The sequence below is a fragment of the Tachysurus vachellii genome, chromosome 18, assembly GCF_030014155.1.
Source record: "Tachysurus vachellii isolate PV-2020 chromosome 18, HZAU_Pvac_v1, whole genome shotgun sequence".
NCBI classification, from domain to species: domain Eukaryota; kingdom Metazoa; phylum Chordata; class Actinopteri; order Siluriformes; family Bagridae; genus Tachysurus; species Tachysurus vachellii.
Window position 1 is genome coordinate 18,806,018 of NC_083477.1, and position 20,326 is coordinate 18,826,343.

Below are 20,326 nucleotides of genomic sequence, written 5' to 3' on the forward strand. Positions count from 1 at the left end.
ATGCTGAAACATTCAGCCCAACAACATAGCAGCAGTTTGTGTTCATTTACAGCAGCAGGAATCATTTTAATTCTTTGAGATGGGATTAGGCAGAGTTTTGAGTTACTTTACTCTAGTAATCTTCATTCAATGTTAGTATTATTTATTACATCATTTAAAAAATATTTTGTTTTCTTCTATTTTTAATGTTAATTCCAACCTTTGATTATTCTTCTATTTCAGATTCCTGCAGTCAGACACTGATCGAGTCTGATCCAGTGATCATCAAACCTGATCAGTCTCATAAACTGACCTGCACAGCCTCTGGATTAGACATTAGTAGCCATTTTTTGGCTTGGATCAGACAGGCGCCTGGAAAAGGGCTGGAATGGGTTGCAAGCATCTACAGTGGCAGTAGTTACATATATCACTCCAGCGCTGTTCAGGGCCGCTTCACCATCTCCAGAGACGACAGTAAGAAGCAGGTGTATCTGCAGATGAACAGCATGAGGACAGAAGACACTGCAGTTTATTACTGCGCCCGTGACACACAGTGATACTTCCCCTTAGACATCAGTACAAAAACACAGACACATGACAAGATCACAGTGTCTGGACATTTATACTGATATAATATTTATTTAATTCCCTGAATATATCTAATATTTATTGACTATATTTCACATTGTGACAAACTGACTACAAACTGTTGTAGAAAGGACATTATTTACATTTACATTATTTACTGTCCTGTGTCACCCAAATGAGGATGAGGTTCCCAACTGAGCCTGGATCCTCTCAAGGTTTCCTCAAATTGGTACTAAATTTAAATAATATTTGTGATTCTGTTCTTTTGTAAAGCTGCTTTGAGACAATGTACATTGTTAAATGTGCTAAACAAATGAATTGAATTGAATTGACATACTAAGAACTGAGGAAGTAGATGTTCATTTGTAAATAATCATTGAGACTAATATTGATTTCCCAATTAACTGATTAATTAAACCAAATGATTTACTATGTTACTGCTGATATTGTATCTGAGTGTTTTCTCTCTTTTAAACCATGCTGATAAAAAATTTCTCCATTTCTGAATTCCAACTTTCTTTATTTCCGCTAGTCCATGTAAAAATGTATTGTTATTTAATTATTTATTTTTCTGGCAGCCAGAACATTTTCATCTTCTGTATCTGCACCTGTAGGGGGCAGCAGCTGCTTTTTTCGAGAAGGATTTATGAACTATGAAATCTAACAGCTGAAACGTGTTGATGCAAATTCACCCTGTTATAAAAAAAACAAAAAACAGCCTCTTGCTCACCAAAACAGAAAAAAGGAAATTTGCAGACATGAGAATCATTTCTGTGTTAATGTAATTCTCTAGAGTGCAGCCTACACATGACTGATAACGATATAAAGGATCGTTTATCTAATTATTATCATTTTCATGGATTATGGTGGAGATTCAGATTAATTTAAGAGAACTGGAAATAGATCAGTTTTCAATCTGACCGTCACAGGAAGCGTTAATTACATCACAACACGTTCATATCATTATTAATAATAACAAACAGATGAATTATTTCCCACATTAAATTGATATGGAGATGAAACAGGGTGTGAGTGTGATTAACAGCTGCAGAGCGGCACTCAACACAGCCTCTCTGTAATGTTTATGCAAATCTGCATCTCCTCTTGTAATATTAGCAGCGTTCTGATCTAGAGAGGAAACACTTCTCATTAGTCTTCCTTCAACACAAACATGTTTGCTTCAGCTCCACTGCTACTGCTGGCTCTCGCCCCGTGAGTGTTTGGATTGAAGCTTTATTATTTCATCTGATCCTTTCAGTTCGACATGTCCACCTTTTCTTTTTCTCTTTTTACAGATGTGTTCTGTGCTACTGAGCTCATCCAGCCAGACTCACTGCTTATAAAGCCAGGAGAGACTTTAACCATCACCTGTAAAGTGTCTGGAGCTTCTATCACTGATAGCAGCAGCCACCGAGGAACAGCTTGGATTCGACATCCTGCAGGAAAAGCTTTAGAATGGATCAATTTAATATTTTATGATGGAGATATTCGTCAAAAAGATTCACTTAAAGACAAGTTTGTGGTCTCTCGAGACACTTCCAGTAACTCCGTGACCTTACGGGGACAGAACATGCAGACTGAAGACACAGCTGTGTATTACTGCGCTCATGATCCACACAGTGACACGACAAGCTGCAGTGCTGCACAAAAACCTCATCACAATTCACTTCTTTAATTAAATAATAATTAGGGATGAGCGAGTACAGCATTATCTGTATCTGTATCCGTATCTGTTAACCATATGAATTATCTGTATCTGTATCTGTACTCGGAGTGGGTGGGGCCTAACCCGGAAGTGGGCGGGGCTTATCTTGAAACGGGGCTTTAACCGGTAATAATTAATTTGTAATAATTATAACACTAGCTTACTACCTTTATGTTTTTATGAAATACAGCAAAAACGTGTCAGACACTCAGTGTGTGGTTACTGGTTAGAGACAGCTGAAGGTTTAAAAAAGAAAAAAAATCTCCGACAGGCAGAGATGCAATGCGAGTCGCATTCTACCAAGCAAGCACCACGTCTGAACGAACCCACGTTTACCAGAACTCTACTGGTTAGTAAGTATGTATTATTAACGTTACAAGCCGAAGTAAAAAGCTGAAGAAACCCTAAACGTTAACGGAAAAGACCCGCAAACCCGAGTGACTGAGGGAGAGACAGAGAGCTGTTCTGTGTGTGACTGTGAGTGAGCAGAGCGAGACACAGCAACACAATACATCTGTATGTGTGTAGGGGAGGGGCGCTGCGACTAGCCTATCACAGAACGCTGACACAATCAGATACCCAATGACGATTTTCATTCAATCCGAGCACAGATATTGACTCGTATTACTCATATAATACTCGTACTCGGCAGAAGTGCTTTATCCGTACCGGATACTCGTTTCAGCCGAGTATCCGGCTCATCTCTAATAATAACTACATTTTACTGAGTAACTAATCCCTACATTCCAAACACTTCATACATCATTTAAAACCTTCTCAAACAATTAGGAATACGTTGAAGTACAAATTGTTTGTGAACATTTAATTAGAAGATAAAATATCTGCAGTGTTTGATATGATGAAGATTTCTGTAAAGAGAATGTTTATTTCGTGTTGTTGGAAGGAGTCTCCAGTGTCAGAGCTAGATCAGGGTTAAAGCTGTGACTTTATTTTCAGCATGAGAAAGTCTTCAGGACAGAAAAGTTTGTACTTTTTCCTCAGTTTCAGGACAAGTGTTGAGGGAAGGACTGTTTCTAGCTGTACTAATGAACACGATAACAGGAAATAACTTGTTTTTCTGGCCTTAACACAAGATTAAACATAACTATAATTAAATAAAATAAAAAAAAATTATAAATGGTGATGAATAAAAGACTTCATGTTGTGATGATAACAGAAACTCTGCTTTGATTCATTGTTGATTATTTTTCTGTAACAAAACCTCCCCAAGTGTTTTATTCCTTACTTTCTGTCACTGAGCTTTACTCCTTCTCAATACAGGAGCAGGAGAAAGCCGTCTGTGTGAAATAAACCATCACCACGTAACCATTCCTACATTTAGGTTTCCTAATGTGTTCCTTAGATGAGTGAGGTGTCTTCTAAAAAGGATTCAATTTGGTTCCCTTTCTGATAGAGAAACATTCTGTTGTATAGATTTACATAGTACCTTATCATCCACTCATCTATCCAGTGAGCAGCGTGTGGTTGTGGGTTGAACACCTCCATAGTGGTCATGGACGCTCATGGACGTCTGTTCAGCAGCACAGAATCTGACGAGAGATCAAACTGAAATGTAGATGTTTACTGCAGCATCACTACCGCAAACTCCTGGAATTAAAAACCACCTGTAGGGGGCAGCAGCTGCTTGTTTTCAAGAAGGATTCATGAAACTATGAAATCTAACAGCTGAAGTGTGTTTATGCAAATTCACCCTGTTATAATACAAAAACATCCTCTTGCTCACCCCAAGTTCAGATTCAGACATGTTCATATTCCGGGTTTTTAAATGACTCTGTAAATAAACTGCAGCTCATTTTCCCCGTCTGTGTCTGCAGGTTTTATGTGTTCAGGAGTCCAGAAGAGAACAAATGTCTGTGCTCTTATTAATAGAGAACAAAACTACTGGAATTAGAGGTGTAAGGATATATATACTGTAACTAATCATATAATCATTCAGTATCACCAGACAATAATCAGGGTAATGTATTCAGTCACTCGGTCATCATTAGGAAGTGTTTTATTGGGTCAGAGTGCAGGCTCCAGAGTCCATCCCAGTCCTCATTTACTTAAATGGATAATTAATGTAATGTACTGAGCAACGAATCCCTACATTCCAAACACACTGTTATATACTCACAATAATCCCTCCAATAATGTTGATTCAATATATGACACCACACAGAAAGAGGTCTTAGAGGAACAAAAGACGTCCACACATGCTACTGCATCCCGTCACCCTGCCCTTGATTATTTTCCTAGAACATCATGCCTCTATGTCTTTAATTCCTTACTCTATGTTTCACTGAGCTCTTATGTTTCTGTTGGATTTTAGATAAAGGTCCAGGTCTTCATTTCTTCTAGGAGAAATTAGAAATTATTGTCAGTACAGGACCAAGTTACTGATGTTTGATGCCTTGTGAGAGCGATCTGTGTGAACAAGACCATCTTTAACTGCTCATTAATACACACTCAGCTTAAAAAAAACATCTAATGAGTAAAGAGCAGTGATGAAGCTGACAGCATGAAACACCTTTAGTCTTACAGGAAGCTTTTTCTCCTCTCGTCTGTTCCTCTGTGGATGTTTTTATATCTCTAGTGGGTGTGTCATGCAAACCAAATCCTGTGTTTGAACCATTTATGCTGAAACATTCAGCCCAACAACATAGCAGCAGTTTGTGTTCATTTACAGCAGCAGGAATCATTTTAATTCTTTGAGATGGGACTAGGCAGAGTTTTGAGTTACTTTACTTTAGCAATCTTCATTCGATGTTAGTATTATTATTTATTTCATATAGAGAAACATTTTAACGATTTTTAATATTTCTTCTTTTTTAACTTTAATTCCTACTTTTAAATATTCTTCTATTTCAGATTCCTGCAGTCAGACACTGATCGAGTCTGATCCAGTGATCATCAAACCTGATCAGTCTCATAAACTGACCTGCACAGCCTCTGGATTAGACATTAGTGGCTATTACATGGCTTGGATCAGACAGGCACCTGGAAAAGGGCTGGAATGGGTTGCAAGCATCTACAGTAGTAACATATATTACTCCAGCGCTGTTAAGGGCCGCTTTACCATCTCCAGAGACGACAGTAAGAAGCAGGTGTATCTGCAGATGAACAGCATGAGGACAGAAGACACTGCAGTTTATTACTGCGCCCGTCACACACAGTGATACTTCCCCTTAGACATCAGTACAAAAACACAGACTTACTATAGTCACATGACAAACCCACATTTTCAGATTCATGGAGGTGAAAGAACCAAAATGTTTACAGTGTCTCTGACTTACATGTTACCACTTGCTGACTTTTACTGAACTGTTCTGAACATTGTCTGGACATTTATACTGATGAAATATTATTAATTCACTTCTCAACATATTTGCAGTCATGTGAATACCCTCTTGAATTTTTGGTTTAACTATTAAGATATAATAAAAATTGACAGGTCTTTAGCAGGTCTTCAAATCAGGTAATAAAACCTCAGATGAAAAAGAACACACGACATATTACACCGTCATTATTTATTTAACAGAAATGAAGCTAATATTGAGAAGCCATGTGTGAAAAAATAAGTACAACCTCACTGCTTCCACAAGAGTAAAGATTATTGTATAACATGCTTATTAGCATGAACTACTTATCATTTGTAAATACACACAGTTCAGAAAGAAAAACTCCAGTCATTCTTTATGATCATGGTGGCAGTTGAATGCTGTAAATCACAATATTAGATCAAATATAGCATGAATATTGTGAGAAAACATGTTAATAACTCCTAAGGGAACGAGTTGAGTTTATAAACACACACATCCTCCTCTAATACATTTCAGATACTTTCTCCTCCCATCATCAGCAGATAAACAAATCCAAGTGTCAGAGCTGGATCTCACTCTATTTATATGATGTGATGGTGTGTGTTAAACTTTGGAGAACAGAGAAGACTCCAGTCCAAACAACACACACCATGTTCTCTACATCTCTACTGCTCCTGCTGGCAGCTGCTTCTTGTGAGTGCTTTATCAAATTCATTCATTTACTAGATGAAGAATAAAGGTGCAGCATATATTGTGTGAGATATCACCATGTGTTTTCCTCCACAGATGTGCATGGTGAGGAACTGACTCAGCCTGCTTCCATGACAGTCCAGCCAGGCCAGAGTCTCTCCATCCAGTGCAAGGTTTCATATTCAGTTACGAGCTATTATACAGCTTGGATTCGACAACCTGCAGGAAAAGCTCTGGAGTGGATTGGATACATCGATAGTGGTGGGAGTACAGCTTACAGTGAGAAACTGAAAAATAAGTTCAGCATCTCCAGAGACACTTCTACTAACACAATAACAATTGGAGGACAGAACATGCAGACTGAAGACACAGCTGTGTATTACTGCGCTCGTCTGCGCACAGTGAGACGAATAAACAACGTCCCTGTACAAAAACTCCTCATTCAGTGATCACAATAACAAGACACAACACTAATCTTTCCAAATCTTAAAAGATGTAAAATAAATAAACAAATAAATAATCCACAAATGAGAACAAAGAGATTGAAGTTAGTTCATTTTTTAAATAATTGTAATAAAGATTTTAAACCATAATACAATTTATTTTTATGTTACTGCACATGATAAACACTGTAATAATCATATCACTAATAAGAACTTCTGATAATGTAGGTTGAAGGATTAGTTGCAGTTCCTCTCTGTTACATCATCAAGACTCCCACATGCTTTCTATCATGGCAGTATTTATGTGCAGCTGAGCTGAGTGGAGCGATCGAGTCTCATCAACACTCACCATGAAGATCCCACTCTCCTTATTCCTGCTACTAATCAGCCTCATAGGTGAGTTCTCATGCTGAATCCCAAATATATTTTATTATTTATTTTTAAATGCACTAATGTCTTTTTTTCTGTATCAGGTATTCAGTGTCAGAGTCTTGAGTCTATTCCCACTGGTTCAGTGGTGAAAAAAACCTGGAGAAACTCTGAGTCTTTCCTGTAAAGGATCTGGGTTTAACTTTGGTGGCTATGGCATGAACTGGATCAGACAACAAGCTGGATAACCTCTAGAATGGATTGGGGTTATCTGGTCTGATGCCAGTAAAACAATATACGCCAAAAACATTGAGGGATGTTTAGAAATGACCAGAGACAACTCCAAAAACATGGTGTATCTGCAGCTGACTGGTTTGAGTGCCCAGGATTCTGCTGTTTATTACTGTGCTAGAAACCACAGTGGTACAAACATGTTAATCAATCATCCAAAATCTCAGATGTGGTCAAAGAGAAAAGTGCTTTCAATATTTGGGGCATTTTCACAAGATCTGCAAGTGGTGCTACAGCTCAAGAAATATACTGTAACATTATAGGTTTCTTTAAAGTACAACATTTTCTCATATCCTCAGTCAGATCTAGATACTCCACAATTTCTATGTATTTCTGTGACACAAGGAACACTGAGACTGTCTCTTATAGTCATATTCTTACAGAGGAACCAAAAGGGAAATAAATAACATTTACAGAAAAATGTCAGACTTTAATTAGTGATTATTAAATACATACATTTCACAAAAGTTCCATAACATTAACTGTAACTATAAACATAAAAAGAGTTATTCTTTAATTAATAAATAAATTGTCACCGTTCACAGACTGCTGCTGTATAAGAGGAAAAGTGATAATAGCAATCAGTACCATTGATTATTAGAAAATAATTATCTTCAGGTTTGTAGCTTTATGAATTGAATATCTCAACTTCAACTGTGAAGATCTCCTGTAAGATACACAGCTTTGATATGACTGAGTATGTAGTGATACAGTATGGATTCAAGTAGTCATGTATGTGTTGTTTCTCATTAGTATTATTAGTTATCATTTGTTCAATATGGTTCTTGTGTTAAATGTATATGCAAATATATTTGTATATAGTACTGTTCTATGATGCCAGCTTGAACATCATCTAGACCTGTAGATGCTGGCGAGTGACGCTAGAGGGTGATCGTGAGCCGCAGGACATAGAGCTTCATTTACTGTATATATGAATAAGCCACTCTGGCAGTCACTGTTACACAGTTGAAAGATAACTAATTTCTATCTTTGTTTAGGTGTTTTTACAGGTAAGATGAGTGATGTGGCATCACAGTTTGTGTTCATAAAATGTTTATTCGTTAGTTATATGTGTTAGTTTGATCAATGTGTATATTTTATTGATAAATAGAGTGGTTGAGGTACGGCTGGCTGCACCCGCGCAATTGTGAGTATTATTGTCTGTCTGATGTCATGAAAATGTTAATGTGTTACAGACAGTATTCAGCAATATATTCTCATTTTCTTTTGATGTGTTGTCATAAGATTGTGCAAAGTGAGTTTGAGGACATAGACCTTCATTTATATATGAAGAAGCCACTTTGGCAGTCACTGTTACACAGTTGAAAGATAACTAATTTGTATCTTTGTTTATGTGTTTTTACAGCAATAAAACAATATATGTGCCACCAGAAGTTTCTGCCTTTTCTGTGTGTGCAACAAGTACATACATCATTTAAAAACTTCTCAAACAATTAGGAATACGTTGAAGTACAAATTGTTTGAGAACATTTAATTAGAAGATAAAATATCTGCAGTGTTTGATATGATGAAGATTTCTGTAAAGAGAATGTTTATTTCGTGTTGTTGGAAGGAGTCTCCAGTGTCAGAGCTAGATCAGGGTTAAAGCTGTGACTTTATTTTCAGCATGAGAAAGTCTTCAGGACAGAAAATTTTGTACTTTTTCCTCAGTTTCAGGACAAGTGTTGAGGGAAGGACTGTTTCTAGCTGTAATAATGAACACGATAACAGAAAATAACTTGTTTTTCTGGCTCTAACACAAGATTAAACATAACTATAAATAAATAAAAAGAAAAGAAAAATTGTAAATAGTGATGAATAAAAGACTTCATGTTGTGATGATAACAGAAACTCTGCTTTGATTCATTGTTGATTATTTTTCTGTAACAAAACCTCCCCAAGTGTTTTATTCCTTACTTTCTGTTCTTCTACCTAATCTATTGTTTGAATCTTTAAGTAGAAGAACTTGAAGAGGATCCTTTGTTAGAAGACCGAGGGGACTTGGAAGGACACCTGAGTTCATGGTCAGACCAACTCTGATAGTTTATCTTGTGTTTTCAACACTAACCCGTGCAAACTAGGACACATTCCTTAGTGGGATTGTGGAAGGGTTTCCTACACAATACGAAAACATGTGTCACTAAATTACTTCAAAAAGCACGTCCTTGTGAGCTGTAAATATTCCCTCAGCAGGAAGCTGCACCCCAGAGACCTTTATTATAAACAATATCATCCATTCACATTCAGCACTCTGATCTTCCTCTTTATTCCAATCTATTCTAGCGGTTATTAATATTTATAATTGTAATGACCGAGACAACACCTGAGACGTGTACTTTACAAAGAGGTTTACTGCATACTTTTCTTAGCAACACTACATGCTCTCCGTTCATAAATCACAACAGCAATCAACGCCGGGAACGTTATTTCTTAAAGGGGCAGTACAACACTACATCCCTCCCTTTGTTTTAGAAGAAAAATGTCTAAACATGACAACAATAACACATTATCCTAGACATGTTCATTATTGATAAGACTTGAGAGAACTGGGAATGCATTTTCTCGAAATTATGTTCGCTTAAATTATAGTGAATTGAATTATAGTACATTCCGCATTGTGACTAAAAAACTCAGAACATATTAACTTTCTTTTTAATGCTATAACTGTTCCTCATAGTGCTTTAATCTTAGTTCATCAAGTGTAATCCATTAGCTTTCGAGGTCTTTTCCTATTCTCTCTTCTAGGATAACGTCTTTCTCGTTGCTCAGGATTTTCAGGAACATTTGGAGGTCTTCTTTGTTCTTGAGGTCTGTCTCTATAATCGAATTCATCCATTTCATCATCAGAGAGATCACAGAGTGGTACATGTACTCTTTGTTTCAGGGGTTTAAAGTGTGAGGTGTTTCTTGTAATGATGTGTTGTCCTCTTTGTGCTGTAATCATTGTGCCTTTTGTTTTTATCACTTTGCATGGTTTTGGATTATATGGCGTTTTGAGTTTTCCTTTTGTCTTTTCACGAATGAGTACTCTTTTTCTCTTGTCCGAGTATTGCTTCATCTTCTCCTTTTTGTGGCAATCAGCTTGCCTAAGTGCATCGTCGTGTACTGGGCTGTGCACTGTCGGTAATTTGATGTGCATAGGTCTTCCGAACAACAATTCGGCCGGGGATATTCCAGTGGTTTGATGGGGGTTGCTCTGTAGTTCCTCAGAAATTTGTACAATTCTTGTTTCCAAGGTTTTCCTTCAGCAAAAGCTGTCGACATGGCTTTTTTTAACCGTTCTCATGAATCTCTCAACTTCACCATTGGCTTGAGGCCAGTACGGAGTGATCTTGCGATGGTGTATACCTAGGTGTGTAGTGAAGTTAGCTAGTTCTTGGCTGAAGAAAGGAGGGCCATTATCAGATTTCATTACGTTAGGGATTCCTGCGATGGAGAAGACTTTGTCTAGCAATGGAATGACTTTGTTTGCTGATGTTGATGGTGTTATCTCTACAAAAGGAAATCTGGAGTATTCGTCCAAGATAACTAAAAGATAGTCACCTGATGGGAATGGACCGCAAAAATCCACAGAAACATTTTGCCATGGACCTTCAGGTAGTTCAGACATCTGAAGTGGTGAGTGTTTGATCTGCGTTGAGGATGCTTGGCATGGTATACAGTTTGAAAGTAAATGTTCTGCCTGTTTGTCGATTCCCAGAAACCAAACTTTTTCCCTGAGTAGTTGTTTAGTTTTCACTAGGCCGAAGCAAGGGCTTCTCTCTCTGTCTGTGAGTATCTTTGCGCAACTGGGGTTAATGCTCTACTAGCATAAGCGACAACGTAGGTGTGATCTGTGGTTCTATCTCTCTGAGCTAGTATGCCTCCTAGACCAACGGGACTAGCATCGACAATTACGTTGGTTTCTCTGTCAGGATGGAAGTAACTCATTACAGGAGCATTCACCAGGTTGTGTTTGAGTGTTTTCAGTGCATCTCTTTGTTCTTTTCCCCATATCCACTTTGAGTCTTTCTTTGTGAGCTCTCTCAGAGGTTGAGTTGTTGATGAGTAGTTAGGAATGAATCTCGCACTGTAGTTGACCATACCTAGTAAACTTCTCATCTCACTTTGGTTTTGTGGGGGTGGCATGTCTGTGATTGCCTCAATTTTTTTGGGGTCAGGTGCGATACCTTTGTTGGAAAAGAGGTATCCGAAAAACTCAAGGGACGTTTTGTGAAAGTCACATTTGCCTTTGTTGATTGTCAGATTGTTTTCATGTAGCCGTTGGAAGACTGCTTCGAGGGATCTGTTGTGTGCGTCAGCTGTGGTACCATATACCAGAATGTCGTCACTGAAATTTCAAACTCCAGGGATGCCTTGTAGGACCTGTTGGATGGTGTTTTGGAAGACTTCAGCAGCTGATGAGATACCAAAAATGTAATCCTGTAATTGTAATTCGTAATCCAACATGTGTGGAAAATGTTGTGATGTATCTGGACTCAGGTGCTAATTCAAGTTGGTGATATCCTGACTTGAGATCCAGTTTGGAGAACATTACCGCACCATTTAGGTCACGAATAATGTCATCAACGGTTGGTGAAATGTGTCTCTCTCTCAATACAGCTTGATTTGGTAATCTCATGTCAACACAAATTCGGATTTTCTCAGGGTTTTTTGGTTTTGGCATCGCAACAATAGGTGAAACCCAAGGTGTTGGACCCTCTACCTTTTCTATGATTCCCTCATCTTCCAGAAGTTGTAATTCCTTCTCAACTTTCTTTCGAACATGGAAAGGAATTCTACGATGTGGTTGAGCAACAGGTTTGACTGTCTCATCAAGTGTAGCTTAACTTGAACATTTTTCAGCTTTCCTATGCCATTTGTGATGTTTGGGTACTTTGACAAGAGCTGGTCAGCGACAGAAGGTGTAGGTTGAATTATGTCTGTAGAAAGGACAATGTGAATGAGTCCAATTTCAGTAGCCGTTTTGTGACTGAGCAGAGATCCATGATCTCCTTCAACTACATAGAATGTTGCCTCAGTGGTTTTACCATGTGCTGAGATGTTTGTAGTTAGCTTTCCTAGTAATGGAAGTGGTTGTTGTTTACCATATGGCAGTATTTTCTTGTTGGTTGGTTGTAGTTTTGTTGACGTTTTGATTTGGTCATGTGCGTTTTTGTCTAACAGGTTGACTGTAGCACCTGTGTCTATTAATATATCTAGAGGTTGTTGGGCTATCCAGACTTTTGTCATTGGTTGTTTGACATTTGCAGGTTCTTGTGTGACATAGACATATTCATCATCTGTGCTTGAAGTTGTATCCGGCTCCAGTGTTTTTGTTGGTGGGCTGTTTTCACTTAGCTTTACTGCTCTCACCTTTTGTGAGATGTCTTGTCTTTGTCGTGGCTTTGTGTATCTTTTGTTGTCCCGCTCCATCCGTGGTCTGCTGAGACAACAACGAGCAAAGTGATTTGGTTTACCACATAATTTGCATGATGCTCCTTTAGCTGGGCATGTTAACTGTCCTCCAGGATGTGGGAAAGGGCCACCACAGTTCCTGCATGTCATATGTGGTGTTCTCTGTGTTATTTTCTGCTGGTGGTTTGTAAGTGCTCTCTTATTGAGGTTTGTTTTTGGTACTGCTGCAACACTTTCGAAGGTATTAGCCTGTGTGTCATTTTCAATTCCAGCCGCCTGCTGCTCTGAAGTTTCAAATGCTCTGGCAAAGTCTAGCAATTGTTTTAATGTGAGATTACTATCCCTCAATGCTCTTCTTCGCAATCGAGATGATGTGCATGTGAGTATGATCTGAGATTTTATTTCTCTGTCTGCATTTGTAAATTCACAAGTCGTTGCAAGCTGTCTTAATCTTGTGTGAAACGCATCAATTGTCTCTCCTGATTTTTGTTTAGCCTGTCTGAACACATACACTTCATACTCCGTATTACGGCTTGGGCTGAAATATTCAGTCAGAACTTGTGCTGCTTTATCATAATCATCACTGTCGCCATTTTCTGGAATTGTGTCAAAAATGTCCTGTACTTGTTCTCCTGCATAGTGCAGTAACATCGCCCTTTGCCTGGTCTTGTTCTTTACACCAGCAGCTGTTAGAAATGTTCCAAATCTTGATAACCATTTCTTCCATTTCACTGCAAGTGAGCCTTGATCTGAGTCAATGTCAAATCTTGGAAAATGTGGCAGTACAGCAGTGGCATCCATGTTTTAACGGATAATGGTAGCTTTGTTGTTGAGCACGTTTTTAGCTTTTGCTTTTAGCGTTTATTCGGGCGTTGGCAAAGCGTGTGAAGCTGTATGAAATTTACACAGGTATGTGTGAAATCCACTTTATACTTTTCTGCATTTTGGTTTAGTTTCTTTCTTGATCGTTTCTGTGTAGTTTTACTCACAAGATAAACGATGGTAACTTTTTTTTGTGCCGCGTCTCAGGCTTTCCCTGCGTCTATTTTATTTATTTTTTTTTAGTTTGTCCTCTCTTTGTGGTTTTTTTTTCCGCGTTATTTGGCCTTTTACTCACTCGTCGCCATTGTAATGACCGAGACAACACCTGAGACGTGTACTTTACAAAGAGGTTTACTGCATACTTTTCTTAGCAACACTACTGTACATGCTCTCCGTTCATAAATCACAACAGCAATCAATGCCGGGAACGTTATTTCTTAAAGGGGCAGTACAACACTACAATAATATTCCCCATTTTATGTATCACATTTACATTATAACATCTTTACGTATTTGACTGGAGGTAAATCAGCTCTAGGACAATGATTGTAATGCAGGAACACTGCAGGTCGATGGTTCATTTCCTGAATTTAGAAACACAGAGTCTGTTCAGCAGCACAGAATCTGATGAGAGATCAAACTGAAATGTAGATGTTTACTGCAGCATCACTACTACAAACTCCTGGAATTAAAAATCACCTGTAGGGGGCAGCAGCTGCTTGTTTTCAAGAAGGATTCATGAAACTATGAAATCTAACAGCTGAAGTGTGTTTATGCAAATTCACCCTGTTATAATACAAAAACATCCTCTTGCTCACCCCAAGTTCAGATTCAGACATGTTCATATTCCGGTTCTTTAAATGACTCTGTAAATAAACTGCAGCTCATTTTCCCCGTCTGCGTCTGCAGGTTTTATGTGTTCAGGAGTCCAGAAGAGAACAAATGTCTGTGCTCTTATTAATAGAGAACAAAACTACTGGAATTAGAGGTGTAAGGATATATATACTGTAACTAATCATATAATCATTCAGTATCACCAGACAATAATCAGGGTAATGTATTCAGTCACTCGGTCATCATTAGGAAGTGTTTTATTGGGTCAGAGTGCAGGCTCCAGAGTCCATCCCAGTCCTCATTCACCTAAATGAACAAATAATGTAATGTACTGAGTAATGAATCCCTACATTCCAAACACACTGTTATATACTCACAATAATTCCTCCAATAATGTTGATTCAAAACATGACACAACACAGAGAGGTCTTAGAGGAACAAAAGACGTCCACACATGCTACTGCATCCCATCACCCTGCCTAGAACATCATGCCCCTATGTCTTTAAGTTCTTACTCTATGTTTTTACTGAGCTCTTATGCTTCAAAAAAGACATGCGATCTAATGAGTAAAGAGCAGTGATGAAGCTGACAGCATGAAACACCTTTAGTTTTACAGGAAGCTTTTTCTCCTCTTGTCTGTTCCTCTGTGGATGTTTTTATATCTCTAGTGGGTGTGTCATGCAAACCAAATCCTGTGTTTGAACCATTTATGCTGAAACATTCAGCCCAACAACATAGCAGCAGTTTGTGTTCATTTACAGCAGCAGGAATCATTTTAATTCTTTGAGATGGGACTAGACAGAGTTTTGAGTTACTTTACTCTAGCAATCTTCATTCAATGTTAGTATTATTTATTACATCATTTAAAAAAATGTTTTGTTCCTGTTTTAATGTTAATTCCTACATATTCTTCTATTTCAGATTCCTGCAGTCAGACACTAATCGAGTCTGATCCAGTGACCATTAAACCTGATCAGTCTCATAAACTGACCTGCACAGCCTCTGGATTTAACTTTGGTAGCTATTACATGGCTTGGATCAGACAGGCACCTGGAAAAGGTCTGGAATGGGTTGCAAGCATCGACGTTACTAGCGTATATTACTCCAGTGCTGTTCAGGGTCGCTTCACCATCTCCAGAGACAACAGTAAGAAGCAGGTGTATCTGCAGATGAACAGCATGAGGACAGAAGACACTGCAGTTTATTACTGCGCCCGTGACACACAGTTATACTTCCCCTTAGACATCAGTACAAAAACACAGACACATGACATGATCACAGTGTCTGGACATTTATACTGAAATAATATTTATTTAATTCCCTGAATATATCTAATATTTCTTGCCAATATTTCACAATGTGATAAACTGACTACAAACTGTTGTAGAAAGCACATTATTTACATTTACATTATTTCCTGTCCTGTGTCACCCAAATGAGGATGAGGTTTCCTTGTAAACCTGGTTCCTCTCAAGGTTTTCTCAAAATGTTACTAAATTTAAATTAAAAAAAATATATATGTGATTCTGTTCTTTTGTAAAGCTGCTTTGAGACAATGTACATTGTTAAATGTGTAAAACAAATAAATTTAATTGAATTGATAGATTGAGAACTGAGGAAGTAGATGTTCATTTGTAAATAATCATTAAGACTAATATTGATTTCCCAATTAACTGATTAATTAAACCAAATGATTTACTATGTCACTGCTGATACTGTATCTGAGTGTTTTCTCTCTTTTAAACCATGCTGATAAAAACGATCCATTACTGAATTCCTACTTTCTTTATTTCCGCTAGTCCATGTAAAAATGTATTGTTATTTAATTATTTATTTTTCTGGCAGCATTACATTAACCTGTAGGGGGCAGCAGCTGCTTTTTTCTAGAAGGATTTATGAAGCTATGAAATCTAACAGCTGAAGTGTGTTTATGCAAATTCACTCTGTTATAAAAAAACAAAAAACAGCCTGTTGCTCACCAAAACAGAAAAAAGGAAATTTGTAGACATGAGAATCATTTCTGTGTTAATGTAATTCTCTAGAGTGCAGCCTACACATGACTGATAACGACATAAAGGGTCGTTTATCTAATTATTATCATTTTCATGGATTATGGTGGAGATTCAGATTAATTTGAGGGAACTGGAAATAGATCACTTTTCAATCTGACCGTCACAGGAAGTGTTAATTACATCACAACACGTTCATATCATTATTAATAATAACAAACAGCTGAATTATTTCCCACATTAAATTGATATGGAGATGAAACGGGGTGTGAGTGTGATTAACAGCTGCAGAGCTGCACTCAACACAGCCTCTCTGTAATGTTTATGCAAATCTGCATCTCCTCTTGTAATATTAGCAGCGTTCTGATCTAGAGAGGAAACACTTCTCATTAGTCTTCCTTCAACACAAACATGTTTGCTTCAGCTCCACTGCTGCTGCTGGCTCTCGCCCCCTGTGAGTGTTTGGATTGAAGCTTTATTATTTCATCTGATCCTTTCAGTTCGACATGTCCACCTTTTCTTTTTCTCTTTTTACAGATGTGTTCTGTGCTACTGAGCTCATCCAGCCAGACTCACTGCTTATAAAGCCAGGAGAGACTTTAACCATCACCTGTAAAGTGTCTGGAGCTTCTATCACTGATAGCAGCCACTATGGAACAGCTTGGATTTGACAACCTGCAGGAAAAGCTTTAGAATGGATCAACGGCATTTATTATGATGGGAGTATTAATAAGAAAGATTCACTTAAAGACAAGTTTGTGGTCTCTCGAGACACTTCCAGTAACTCCGTGACCTTACGGGGACAGAACATACAGACTGAAGACACAGCTGTGTATTACTGCGCTCGTGATCCACACACTGACATGGCAAGCTGCAGTGCTGCACAAAAACCTCATCACAATTCACTTCTTTAATTAAATAATAACTACATTTTACTGAGTAACTAATCCCCATATTACAAATATTTCAACACAGACACCAACAATGGCATTAATAAAATAAATAAATAAAAGTTTACTTAGGAATAATAGTCTCTTTTTATAACTAGTTGAAATGAAATGTTTCTGAAAAAGACATTTATTATAAAGAACAACATCCATTCACACTCAGCACTCAGGCTTTAACTCTTCATCCCGAATGAACAAAAACCATCCAAAAACTCCTCAATCTAAATCTAATAATAAATAAGAATCACATGCAATTAAATGTGAAATGTGAACATTGTGTAATTTGATTATGTATTTTTTGGTAATGTACCAATGAAAAGGAAAAAAACAAACAAAAAGTTTTTTATCATCTCACCAAATAAGTTTTATTAATTGATCATTGGAAAACCAGAATTAGCTAAAATGTAAACTTTAAAATTTTATTATTTATTATTTCATGTTTCTGTACTAAATAGACAAAGTCCATTGTTAAATGCATTACAGAAATACATTGAATTGAATTGACAGATTGAGAAATATAGAAGTAGATGTTCACAAAGCTAGGAAAAGAGCTCAGTGCCATAATAATTGAGACTAATATTGATTTCCCAATTAATTGATTAATTAAACCAAATGATTTACTATGTTACTGCTGATACTGTATCTGAGTGTTTTCTCTCTTTTAAACCATGCTGATAAAAATGATCCATTACTGAATTCCTACTTTCTTTATTTTCATTGCTGGTCCATGTGAAAGTTTTTTTTAATTGACAGCCAGGACATTTGAAACATTTTCTCATTTTAGGTGTGTATCATCTGACACCTGGGGTCTCATTTATAAAACTGTGCGTAGGATCCCTACTAAAAGTTTACGTACGCCCAAAAGCCAAAAATGGCGTACGGCAAAAAAAATTTGGATTTACAAAACCGTGCGTACGCACTCCTCTAAGCAATGTTCCCTTTATAAATCACAGATCACCCACAGATGTGCGTACATGAAATCCCGCCCTGTACACGCCCATTTTTAACCATAAATAGTCAATGCAAATCACTGCGCGGGCACGAGAGTGGACCTCGTTATAATGAGTTTCCTCTGCGCTCTGCGGGTTTAAAAATGGGGTGAGGAGTCAGCGTCTCAGGGGGTAGCCACTGTCACCTGCAGGTTATAATTATATTAAAAACAAAATTGTTACAGTTTCTACTTTTTAATATTGTTAAACTCACCAAGAAGCCACTCATCACGTACTGCATTTAGTCTGTTCCCTACACTGTTATGTGTCAAGATAAAGGAATCATGTGTTGAACCAGGCCAGCGTGCCACAATGTTTGTGAGGGTCATGTTGGAGTCACATATGATTTGAACATTAATAGAATGCACATGCTTTCTATTAACATAAGCAAATTCATTTTCAGATGGTGCCCTTATAGCAACATGAGCGCAGTCAATTGCGCCGATTACATTTGGGAAACCAGACATTGCTGCAAATTGCATTTTAATTTCGGCCTGTTCTCGCACAGTGTAGGGGAACCTGATGTATCGACTACCCATATTAAGTATACCATTCAAAACGACCGATATTATGGCACTCAGGGACGGCTGTGATATACCAGACCTATAGGGTGAGATGATAGATTCCAATAGAATTATTTCATATACAAAAAGGTCTTAGAGACAAAATTGAGGATTACTTATAGTTTTTTATATATAAATAATTTACCTGTCTGCCAATTCGCGCTGGAAACAGCCGGTTGCCAAGAACCCCAGAGTGGTGAGGACTTGTATTTGGACTGGGATGGCATGGTTCCGGCGTGTTGCCCTCTCTAATACTGGACCCAATTCAACACATAGATCTAAGAGCACAGCTCTATGGAATCTAAATTGGCTTATTAGCCAGTCATCATAATGGGCCAGGAAACCATCATGGTCCCTGAAAACTCGTTCTCTCCTTATTCTGCCACTGGCGTAATCCTCCAACAGTGCCAGCAGTGCCATCATGAAGCATTACATACCCGGGTCACCGGAGGATTTATATGTTTCTAGCAATTAGACTGATCGTTAACACCTTGACAAAATCACAGAATTAATTTGTGGGCGAAAATTTAAGACGAAAATGTTATAGTGAACACATGCTTCTTCATGACGGTTTTGTAATGAACACCGTAATAGTTAGGACCGATGATGAGTAGCGATTGTGCTTCATGACTGTATTTGCAGACTTTGACATTTTATGATATATGTACATTAAGGAAAATATTTTGTTTTTACACTGTGTTCTGCAGTTCTCTAATAAAAGGGTATTTCATTCTATTCTGTATCACATGTAGTCGCGTCATCTCCTCCTGCGCTCCCGTTGTGGACAATGTGACTGTAAGGCAGCGCTGATTATTCATTCATTCGTTCATCTTCTACCGCTTATCCGAACTACTCGGGTCACGGGGAGCCTGTGCCTATCCTCAGGCGTCATTGGGCATCAAGGCAGGATACACCCTGGACGGAGTAGCGCTGATTATTATTATTTTATTTTTAATACATTTTGAATTACGTTTGGATTTTACTAAATGTATATAGCCTAAAACAATCGGCACAAATAACACTGTTGGATTTAATCCTCATGATGATGCGGATATAACGTATGAAATGGGGTGAAAATTAAATGTCATTAATTCTTATAATCGTTCTTCTCACATGTATTTTCTACAATCTAACTTCAGTTCACGACCTCACCATCTGTGTCGCCAATTCCCTTTGTATCCAGAATGTGCGTACGCACGTCTCAAAGTTTGCTTAAAGGTGCGCACATTTTCCCGTCAAGTTTGTTTTTTATAGATCACAACCTTTGCGCGAAAACTGGCGTACGCACGTTTCCAGCCCCGTTTTGTGCGTACGCACGCTTTATAAACGAGACCCCAGGTCTTTTTGCCACTAGAGGGCAGTCTGTACAAACTCAA

The 20,326-nt window shown here is 37.9% G+C and overlaps 1 pseudogene and 1 gene segment (V, D, J or C); both read left to right on the top strand.

The window, feature by feature from the left end:
- Positions 1–1,738: 1,738 nt before the first annotated feature.
- On the top strand, positions 1,739–2,167 carry LOC132860923 (immunoglobulin heavy variable 2-5-like; the record flags this gene model as incomplete). The annotated part of the segment is given in 2 exon segments: positions 1,739–1,781; positions 1,863–2,167. Coding segments are annotated over 2 exon segments (348 nt in total), but the record flags the coding sequence as incomplete, so codon positions are not given.
- Positions 2,168–16,862: 14,695 nt separating this feature from the next.
- On the top strand, positions 16,863–18,197 carry LOC132861664 (immunoglobulin heavy variable 4-61-like; annotated as a pseudogene).
- The last annotated feature ends 2,129 nt before the right edge of the window (positions 18,198–20,326 follow it).